General features: G+C 33.4%; 1 protein-coding gene across 1 annotated transcript in view; it reads right to left on the bottom strand.

The window, feature by feature from the left end:
• LOC117119206 (relaxin receptor 2-like) overlaps positions 1 to 9652 on the bottom strand; it is a gene marked incomplete at its 3' end in the record, with an annotated part of 35583 nt that extends 25931 nt beyond the window's left edge. Inside the window, exons 1-6 of the mRNA XM_033264017.1 lie at positions 8335 to 9652; positions 7889 to 7993; positions 7284 to 7403; positions 6870 to 6972; positions 549 to 620; positions 160 to 231 (exon numbers count right to left, since the gene is read on the bottom strand). Coding sequence (XP_033119908.1) covers positions 160 to 231; positions 549 to 620; positions 6870 to 6972; positions 7284 to 7403; positions 7889 to 7955 — 434 coding nt within the window. The remainder of the gene's footprint in view (positions 1 to 159; positions 232 to 548; positions 621 to 6869; positions 6973 to 7283; positions 7404 to 7888; positions 7994 to 8334) is intronic.
• Between the last annotated feature and the right edge of the window lie 1508 nt (positions 9653 to 11160).

Below are 11160 nucleotides of genomic sequence, written 5' to 3'. Positions count from 1 at the left end.
ATCATACGATCTTCTATTGGTATTTAACAACCTAATAATTTGGAATACTATTTTTTTCATTTTAATGTTGTATACTAAACAATATAAAATGCCTAGCGATTTTCTTTGAGTTTTAGGAAGCTTTAATAAAGAATTGATAACTTGTGGAACTTCACTTACAACCATTGAAGATTAATTAAACCATTGAAGTCAACTTCCAATAGATCAGTTATTTCGTTACCAGACAGATCCCTTCAAAACATACAGAGAACAAGCAATTAACAGAAGTAAACTGACACGTGTTATATATACACCAGAGTAGAACTGTAACTCGGTGGTTAGGATGCTTGCGTGTTAATGCTTAGTGTGTTAGGTAATAAATGATATATCGTCATATCATAATTTGGAATACTATTTTTCTTCATTTGAATGTCGTCATCGATACAAATTAATGCCATGAACATACTTTGAAATTTCTTGTATACTAAACAATATAAAATGCCTAGCGATTTGCTTTGAGTGTTAGGAAGCTTTAATACAGAATTGATAACTTGTGGAACTTTACTTACAACCATCGAAGATTAATTAAACCATTGAATTCAACTTGCAATAGATCAGTTATTTTCTTACCAGACAAATCCCTTCAAAACATACAGAGAACAAGCAATTAACAGAAGTAAACTGGAACGTGTTATTATTATACGTCAGAGTGGAACTGTAACTCGGTGGTTAGGATGCTTGCGTGTTAATGCTTAGTGTGTTAGGTAATAAATGATATATCGTCATATAATAATTACCATTTTTAATTCAACACACGACAGAAAACAACAATAACAAATACAAAGAAACAGAAAGTAAAAATGCTGGCTAACACTAAACGGATTGCCACTAGCAATGAAATAATAATTATACATAAGAAACATAAAGGTAAAATAGATTGTTTCATGTTAAAATATTTTTATACATAAATAATATAGATATTTAACTTTATATACATGTTTGGCTGTACACCTTTTAGTTCTGAACAAAGTGGTTTTTGAGTTGATTAAAAATATGTTTAATTCGAAAATGAGTTCGTTCCTTATTTTATTTGGCAATGTATCCCAGATACAGTTGAGAGAGTTGAAGATGGTAAGTTTTAATGTGTTTGTCCTGGCGAATGCATGATTGAATTTAAGTTGGTCTGGGTACGTGTGTCTGTGATTATATACATGTTTGGCTCTACACCTTTTAGTTCTGAACAAAGTGATTTTTGAGTTGATTAAAAATATGTTTAATTCGAAAATGAGTTCGTTCCTCATTTTATTTGGCAATGTATCCCAGATACAGTTGAGAGAGTTGAAGATGGTAAGTTTTAATGTGTTTGTCCTGGCGAATGCATGATTGAATTTAAGTTGGTCTGGGTACGTGTGTCTGTGATTATTATTAATGTACTTAAAGACGTTGATGTTTAGATTGCCATGCATACCTTTAGCAATAAATACTAATATGATAAATTGTACCCTATTTCATTTTTTTTAAATAGTTCAGGATGAGGTGGAGTTAATGATGAAAGAATAAATGTTCTTGTCATGCGTCGTTGTACTTGTACGAGAGATGTGGTGTGCTTGTATAATTTTTAACTTGTTCACATTCTGTAACGTTGTGAGTGAATTTTATTGTTAGAAGTTAGTTGGTATACAATTCTTAAGCTCTATGTAATTTAAAGAATTTCACCTTGCTATGCAAAATGAAAGATTGGGTGTGAGTCAGAAAACAAAGGACCAAGCAATTAGTAATGAGACACAGAAAATCAGACACTCAATTAGTTTGGTTCGTGTGCGCTGCTGACAGAGGCAGCTACCCCGTGTGGACTGCCTGATTAAAACTTTCCTTTGTGGATCAACAGTTTATTGTCCTGTATGAACTATCTGATTATATTTTGTTTAGGAGCTGAATACAGTCTTGTGTGGACGAGCACATCTTGTCCTGTATGGATTATCTGATCATTCTATGTGGGGCAGCATACAGTCCTTTGTGGCCTGTATGATTATTTGTCCTGTGTAGGCCAGTATATTATTTGTCTTGTGTGGACCAGCAGGTTACTGTCCTGTGGGGGCGGTCAGATTATTTGTTTTGTGTGGACCAGCTGATTACTGTTCCTTTATGGACCATCAAATTAAACTATCCTGTGTGGAACAAGAAATGTTTTGGAAACTCTAGAATTTCCTGAAATCAGGCCTAGACAGGAGAAAATAGATTATCAAGACATCGGCTGCAAAGACTAACAAGGAGGTAGAGTCATTTGTTGATCTATTGGGTTATCATCGCAAATCATAATTTTTCAGCAATAGCAGTACCGTTAACTGACTTAACACGAAAAGGCGCACCCACAAAATTGGTTTAGGGAGATGCTTAAGAAAATTTGGGACATTGAAATCTAGGTTTGAATTTAAACCAATGTTGATGTTGCCAGACACATCTGAACCATATATTTTAGGAGCAGACGCGTCGGATGTAGGTACTGGGGCAGTTTTGAAGAAAGAGAAAGATTGTATAAAGCATCCCATATGCTTTGCAAGTATATATTTTTTCCAACGCTAAAGTGCTTACTCTGTTATTGACCGAGAATGTTTGGCTATCGTATGAGCCATTTCCAAATTCAAATTCAACTTATTTCTATATGGCCGACAGTTTATCTTTGAGAGACCGTCATTTGTTGACTTACTTAATTAAGTCAAAAAGTGAGTAATAATTGTTTAATGCGATGGGATCTCAGCTTACAGCCATATCGATTAGTGGTTTGAGCGATAAATGGCTAGGAGAATGTAGGGTCCAGATTTTTCAATGTCGATGCACTTTGTAAGCTTACAAAAGTTGAATGTATTAAATCAATAATTTTAAGATTTTCTTTTCCCCTTATTAATTAGTTAGATTTATTGTTCATTGTGTATAAAAGCCAGTTTTCATAGCTCCATATTAACACGGAGCTATGAATACTGGCGCTTATACATAATGAACAATAAATCTATCTAATTAATAAGGGAAAAAGAAAATCACCTCACCTTTGCGCATAAAGCTTAATAGAGGTAATGGCATTAATGGAATGTGGGGGAGATTCCAGTTTTTTATACCATTATAATAAAACTGGATTGTTATAAACCATTTAATAGGCAAGGGATTTTAAAGTTAAACATAATAGATCGGGTTTCATATCTATGGGCGGTACTTGGTTTAAAGAAATGGGAATACATAGTAAAATGGAATTTCTGTAATATATGGTGTATACATGCACAAGTTGTAATAATTTTACCCTATTTTTAATATTAAAAAGTAGCCAACATTGTCTATTTTCTTTTCCCCAAAATAAATCTCACAGCTTTATTCTGTGCTGTTTGTAATTTATTTTTAAGTTCATTGGTAAGTCCATCAAATCATGAAGTAGATCCCTAGTCGTGATGAATTTGGATAAGAGCATTACAGAGAATGTTTATAGTCTGATTATTTAAAGATTTTATATTATGATAAAGAAATTTCAACCTCGAATTATTTTTTTCAAATTGTGCCTTGTGCCATTGATGTTCCACTAAGAGTGTTTTCCAGGTATTTTTAGCACGGTTTATGAACAATATCTTTGTCAATTCAAGTGACTTTAAACAAACCAGAGGAACTTTTAAGTTTCTTTCTGGTACCAAACAGAATGGACTCAGATTTACCTCGATTGATAGACAGTGTATTGTCTAGGAACCATTCATATGACCTAATATTTTAAGATAGAGTCTTAGAGATAAGCCGTGCGTCAGTACCACTGGCAATGAGGAAAGTGCCATCGGCGTATAATAAAACTTTGCAATTACACTCAATGATACATCATTTATAACAAAGGGAAAAGTGCGGGTCCAATGATGCCACCTTGGGGGACTCCACAATTTATGGCCATCGAGTCGGAAAGAATAACATTTATGCTTATTACCTGTTTCCTATTGCTGAGATATAATTTGAACCATCATACTGTGTTAGTATTATCAACAATTTGTTTCAATTTTTTTATATAGAATTATGGTTAATAGAATCAAATGTTGTCTCTACCTCTATTTAGGCCATGCCTGTTAAGTTACCTTTACTTTATTCAGTTTTTATTGTGTCTTGTAATTGAATGAGACACGTTTCAGTCAAGTATTTACCCGGAATCCTGATTGATAATCATTTATATTATTTTCTCTAAGGTATGTTTGTAATTGGAAGTTAGAAAAGAACTCGATTACCTTGGATATGTTAAGTAAAACACTGATTAGCTGGTAATGTCCGACATCGTTTCTCTTATTCATTTATAGAGCGGTTTAACCCTGGTATGTTTTCATTCGTCAGAAAACACCCCATCGTAATTGAAGTGTTGATGAAATGCGTCAACGGGATTTTCAGTACACTTGCACCATCCTTCAGAAATTTTTGCTGGGACAGAATCATTTTTATGTTCATATACTTTGTTTTTAAAAGAGCTATATTTAGCTTTTCTGATATCTTTGATGAGTTTATTTTTAAGAGCAGTGAATTTCTTATACAATTCTTTTCTATCTTTTACTATTATTTGGGTCTTTTGTTATATGCGTACAAATATTTATCTCTTAAATGAATTTTTCCGGTCATCCAAAGGTTCTTTTGCGATTCTATTCTGATTTGTTTCGTAGGGCAATACTATCTAGGATATTAGCAAAAGTATATTTAAAATTTTCCCAACATTGGTTTACATTATTAGAATTAGGAATATGGCTCCAGTTCCTAGCATTGAGTTTCGATAGTAGTAGTGTATTTGTTTACAGTAGGTTTCCATTGATCTCATTTTAATAGTATTATGTGTACCAAACTTTGTTCATTTTATTTTTCTAGTACAGTAAATAACAACATAATCACTCATACCCATATTTAATGTCCCTGATTGTACTGTTCGATCAGGAAAATTAATCAGAACATGATCGAGTAAAGAAGGGGTGTTTAATGAAAAATGAGTCGCATATCTTATGAGTTGAGTAAAAGCATAAATGTTAAGTATTGCGAAGGATATTATCAACCAACACAGCCTCGTAATTTCGCATAATTATATCGTTTCTACAAATAAAAGCAATAATCCTCTTTCACATAAGAGTATACTCCTCCACCCTGCAATCACAACATCTTAAAGAATTACGAATGTCTTAAGATTCTTGTGTACATTTCAAATTGGTCTTGTTTTTACATACAATGCAAACCGCTATTTTACTTCTTTTGTTGAAACCTTTGTAGCATTTTGGATATCTACGCAGTTGGTTTCTGGGTTTAATGATACATCACCGGAAATTATAATCAGCAAACTCAGAGTGATGTGGTATTCCGAGTTTTCTACTTTGGTTATCGGGTATTGTGAAGCGCTTGAACCATACAGTAACCACAGGTGTGACTTCAAACTGAGGTTGTCTTCTTGTATATGCGATTAAATACATCAGTCGTCGTTTAGTCGTGGAGCTATAATCGGAGAGTTCATTCCGAGAATAGGGGCTTGAGATGGACATATTCTTATTATGATGCATAAGAGGTAAGACTGTGTAATTTAAATCATGTTGAGTGATATTAAACAAAAGAAAATAATTCTAAGCTCAATATTTAAATGAAGCAGGTGACAATGTTCACTCAGGTATTTGATGGCAGTTACGGTAAAATTATACGTTGTAAGTAACTAAAATACGGTACTGAAAATACCATTAATAGCAAGTTCTACGCATTTAAGGAAAAAACAGTTAAAAATTCAACACAGGTACACACTCACGATTCACAAAAACTAGCAGCATAGCACGTCAAAAAGGTTAAAACCCAAACTTTTATATGGGAATCAAATAAAATCCACTTATTAAAATCCGCCAATTTACTAATTTACAATATCAAATCATCTTCGAAACATAATGGATGCATCAACTTACGCCTTGAGGCTGATTAAATGAAAATAATATTGTTTTAATTCTTTTATATAGACAAGGTTATTGTTTATGAAAGTGAACATGGTTTTTCCAGCCGATTCTGCCTAAGTGATCAGTTTCGGTGACAAATAAAATGTTGATACACTTCCACATCAATTATCTGATCAGAATCCCCTAATTAGGTTTGTTGACGGCATCATGAATAGTGATGTCACCGAAACTGATACTCAACAGATCTATTAGGTAAAATCGGATGGCATTTCAAATACAGTAGTTTTAAAAATTAAAGAATTAAAATAGTTAATGTTCTTTTTTTTGCATTTTGGATGAGCGATGATTTAATGTTTAAATTTGCTCTTGATGATACTAGTAGCTGTCTCTTATACACATCTCTGCTAGATACGCCACTGGTCTGATTACCTTCTATTAAATCTACACAAAGAGAGTGAGGTATTTTTTGTGTTTGCTGCTGACATATGCAGATATCGGACTGATTATTGTTCTGTATTGATTAGCAGATTATTGTCCTGTGTGGACTATCTGATTATACTGTGTGGAGCAGCTGAATACTGTCCTGTGTGGACCAGCAGATTATTGTACTGTGCGGATTATTTTATTATTCTGTGTGGACCAGCTGATAACTGTCCTGTGTGGACCAGCAGATTATTTGTCCTGTGTGGACCAGACGATTACTGTCCTGTGTGGAGTCTCTGATCATTTGTCCTGTGTGGACCAGCTGATTACTGGTCAGTGTGGACCAGCAAATTAACCTATCCTGTGTGGATCAAGAAATTGTTTTCTGCTCCTGTGTTCGCTCGAGAAAAACGTATGAAGGACTGCGTTTCTGAATTTTGGACACTCCAAAATGTATATAAATATTTTTTTTCTTTATTGCATTGTTACCATTATAGTGATAGTATTGTTACCATTATAATTTGTTACATACTGAGATAATGTACTTACAAGTCAGTCAATGAAAGTTTGATTATTATCGTTGAATTCCATTCGATTTTATTGCCCTTAATTCTGAAGTCTTTACATGTGCATTCAGCTGGACAAGTATAGTCTGAGAAAAAATAATCTCATGTCGTTAATGCTTATGGTGTGTTTTTATCACGACTTGGCATCAAGTTATTATGAAACATTACGAATTGGGACTGTTGTACATGGGTACCAAAATTGTAAATATGATGACAACAGCTTGGAAATTAGAAGGGAGGAAGGTCTTATCCGGGTCTATTTGTCTGTATGTATGCATGTAGATGTAGATTTGGTTGTATGCGGAGACTGTCCGTGAATGTTATGTGCGTATTATACTATGTGCGTAGTATAAAAATGTAAGTTATGTAAATTTTCAGTAAAATAGACAGTACCTACCGCAAAAATATTCGTCATCACCTTCGAGACAATTTTTCAAACCGTCACAAAGTTTATCATATGGTAAGCATACAGATGAATTTCGACAATTATATTCTTGAGGGCAGATGTTTGAAACATCTTTAATATAAATACAATAGAGTGAAAACATGCAATACTCATATTCGTTATTTTATACTCATGAAAAAAAAATCACACAGTATATGTATTGTATATTCACATACCCAAATGCAGTACATCAATAATAAATGACATTATTCATTTTCTGGGGTGTTGTATCATTATAATTATTTTTACTTTGTATTATTTATGTTTAAATTTGCTCTTGATGATACTAGTAGCGATTGCAACTAAAACATAGAACTCTTACTTGTCATTAAATTAATTTACAAAAAAGCATATACAGACCACAATAATAAAAATAATAATAATAATAATTATTATTATTATTATTATTTTTATTATTATAAGTAATAAAAAATAATAAAATTTAAGAAAATGAAAAAAAATAAATGAAAATAAAGATAAATAAAAAAATTAATACAAATGCTGCTGCAACAGCATTCAGAATGTTTAAGCAAAATGTCTGTTTGAAGAACACTTACTTTTTTCGCACAAAGGTAGGGCGGTATAATCACAACTCACATAATTCAGCAACCCTGTTGAATACATTTTAGTGCAAACTTCTTTGTTGCTGTGGTTGTTAGGAACTACGATAGAAAAGTCTAATATTAATAAAACAAAAATGATTTCTGATTTAAACAGTACTGCCATTCATTTGTGAATTTGTTACTAAATGCAATACCTAATAAATACTCAACTAAAGTACATAGTTATTAATCTTAAACAAAGCAATATAATATTCTGAACTACATTACGGTTTATTTATATCAAGGAGAATTCATTATAGATATTATACAAGACTTTCTATTGGTCATTCGTATTAATTATTCACTTAGTATTGTACTGTATACAACAACACATGTACTGACTAGGACAATTGTACTTTTATATACTATATAATGCATTGCCTTGTTTATTGCATCCTTACCACTTCAGCTACAGGTTAATCCTTATTATTCTCGATGTAAGATAACTTTCACAACGGATTCAAGGAATTCTACAAGCCGATACCATTAGTTTCATAGTACAACCAACACATTATCCCGGACTCCAAGGGTAATCTACCAGGACGCATATTTGGTTTTGTCCATATTTAATCGGACCTAAATCAAAACAGCACATTTCACACAACCCTGCAAACCATGCCATTGTATTGGCTTTCCTTCAACAAGCTAGACACAATGCCACTGTCATGGGCTTTCTAGCCACGCCCCACATTTACACAGACACTGAATACTGGCTTTTGTACTCGCCTTTTCACACCCAGTCCCAGCTTTATATTTTCCACCAATCAGCATCAATCTTACTTTTCAGTCACGTAAGTTTGGACTCTTTGCAAAATTGTCGACGATTGAAGCAACTCACGAAAAGTCGAGACATTCTCACAACACCACATCAGTTCTTTTCAAAACTATCTAAATGGTGTACCGCAAGCATTTATTATATTGTTGCTTAGCCATGCAAATCTTCAAACAAGATATGTCGGCTGGCAGATAATTAAATATTAGTCTATACAAGAAACTTCGTTAATACATGATCACTTTTCAGTAGTGATGCAGGGTATTGGCAAAATATGAGAGGGGTTGGTGGTGGTGTAATGAATTCGCTACATTTTGTAAATTATTACACAAACGTATAATCATTACCATACTGTACATTGAGATCTGAGATAGAGGATAATTAAGTACACAGAAGTAGAGTTATGTGTATAATTAAAGGCTAGCGGTTAAGCATTAATGCCCTTAGTCCAGTCAAATATTACCTGCGCCCTTGCTTAAACTTGGCAGTGAACACCATAGGTTAGATATATTATGTAAAGATCGTTTCTTGTTGATGCGTCGCATAAAAAAAAATTAATACCCAGATTTTGCCTACCATACGCCGCGGATTTTAGATATTGAGAGATGACGTCACGAGCCAAAATGTACGATACTCCATTGCTGTCGTTGGCGTTCGTATTACAAAAGCATGTTAGGTTATAGATGGATGAACATGGTAATAATTATCTTTATTGCATTATATTATTATGTATCGCAATATGTTTATGTACTATAAGATAATAAATTACACGAACAAACAGAAGAAATGTAATTGTCTACATCTAATATAAAATGACCTTTCATATAATTTACTACCGCCCTCAGTTGTTTTAAATGTACTGATGTCTCATCATGAATAATTGAATTCCATACGATTAGGTAAGGATCAAATGTCACGAAGACGTTCATACTTATTTTACCATACATACTGTGATATTTTACAAAAAATCGTATAAATTGCGAATTTTAATATTAAAAACGTATGCGATTTTAAAAAGCTGTTTGCTACCGGATTACTTACAAGTAAGTCATGCGCAGGCCTTACATGCTTTTAATATATTTTTCTATCTTCTTTGCAGATGGTGGATTACGATATTATTATTATTATTAATATATATTTCAAAAACTAATCAAATGATGTGAATACAACTTTCGTGAAAGTTTAACCTAGTTACAAAGAAGTGTTGGTGACGATCCAAATTCGGGTGTAAACTTGAGGGTCATTTCAATTTTAAGGTCTTGTGTGTTTCTTGTGTCGTCTTACCTCGGCCCACCATGGTTGAGGCTGAGGTGAGACAATTGTAAGAACCCGAGACTTTTAGATGTCAGAAAATTGTACTTTATTACGTAAAAACTAGGACAATTACTATATTCACCTGAGCCCTATCATTGGTTGAGGATGAGGTGAATGTTAAGAATTCTGGCTTTTGGATGACGGGAATACTTAATGTTAATTAACATTTGAAATTGGGCAGTTATTATTTCTTTCAACCTCTGAGGACCCCACTCCCACCAACCGAATACGAAACTGCACAGACGATATCTTGCTTCTCTCTCTCTCTCTCTCTCTCTCTCTCTCTCTCTCTCTCTCTCTCTCTCTCTCTCTCTCTCTCTCTCTCTCTCCTCCCCCCCCCCCTCTCTCTCTCTCTCTCTCTCTCTCTTTATCGAACGCACCTGGTTAATAAAGAGCAAAGTTATAACTTTTTATGATTGTTCTCCATAAATCTCTGTAGTTCATAAATTGTGTTTAACAACCATCAAGTCCTCTCTCAAGAGTATGTTCGTTTATATTTTTTATGTAATTTTTGTAATAAGCAATATTCGTTTTAAAACCCTGGCCACCTGAATTTTAGAGGATTCCCCCATGCAGTTACGGATTCAAAGGGAAACCAGTCGGTCCGGGCATTGGTAAATATTTATAAATTATTGTTAAAGAATGGAGAAGAAACTGAATATTATATTTAAATTATGAGAGTGCCATTTTCGGCCATCTAATGGCGACGTATTTCTAATTTTTTTACATTGAATTGTTTCCAAAAGCGTGGCGATGCCTATTTATTTTGTTGGAACAATCTCGCCTTCACATCACAAAGGTTTTAACAATTCATTGTCCTGACGTTGAATTGTCTTGGGGTTTAGAATCTCGTAAATAGGTGTTAGCGAATAACAGTCTTTTAGAAAAGCATTATACATCGGCCTCAAATAAATTAAAAGCTAATATTAGCCATAATCTCCATTAGGCATGCGCACCGAATATTCGATGCAGTTGTGGGTCCAGCAAATTCAACACCGGGGTTTTTTCGAGACTTCACACGTAGTAACACCTGTCTCTTATACACATCTAGATGTGTATAAGAGACAGATATTATTATTATTAATATATATTTCAAAAACTAATCAAATGATGTGAATACAACTTTCGTGAAAGTTTAACC

The sequence above is a fragment of the Anneissia japonica genome, unplaced genomic scaffold, assembly GCF_011630105.1.
Source record: "Anneissia japonica isolate Jap-2015-1 unplaced genomic scaffold, ASM1163010v1 scaffold14072_len149563_cov130, whole genome shotgun sequence".
Taxonomy (NCBI): domain Eukaryota; kingdom Metazoa; phylum Echinodermata; class Crinoidea; order Comatulida; family Comatulidae; genus Anneissia; species Anneissia japonica.
This window is presented reverse-complemented; position numbering and strand designations above follow the sequence as displayed.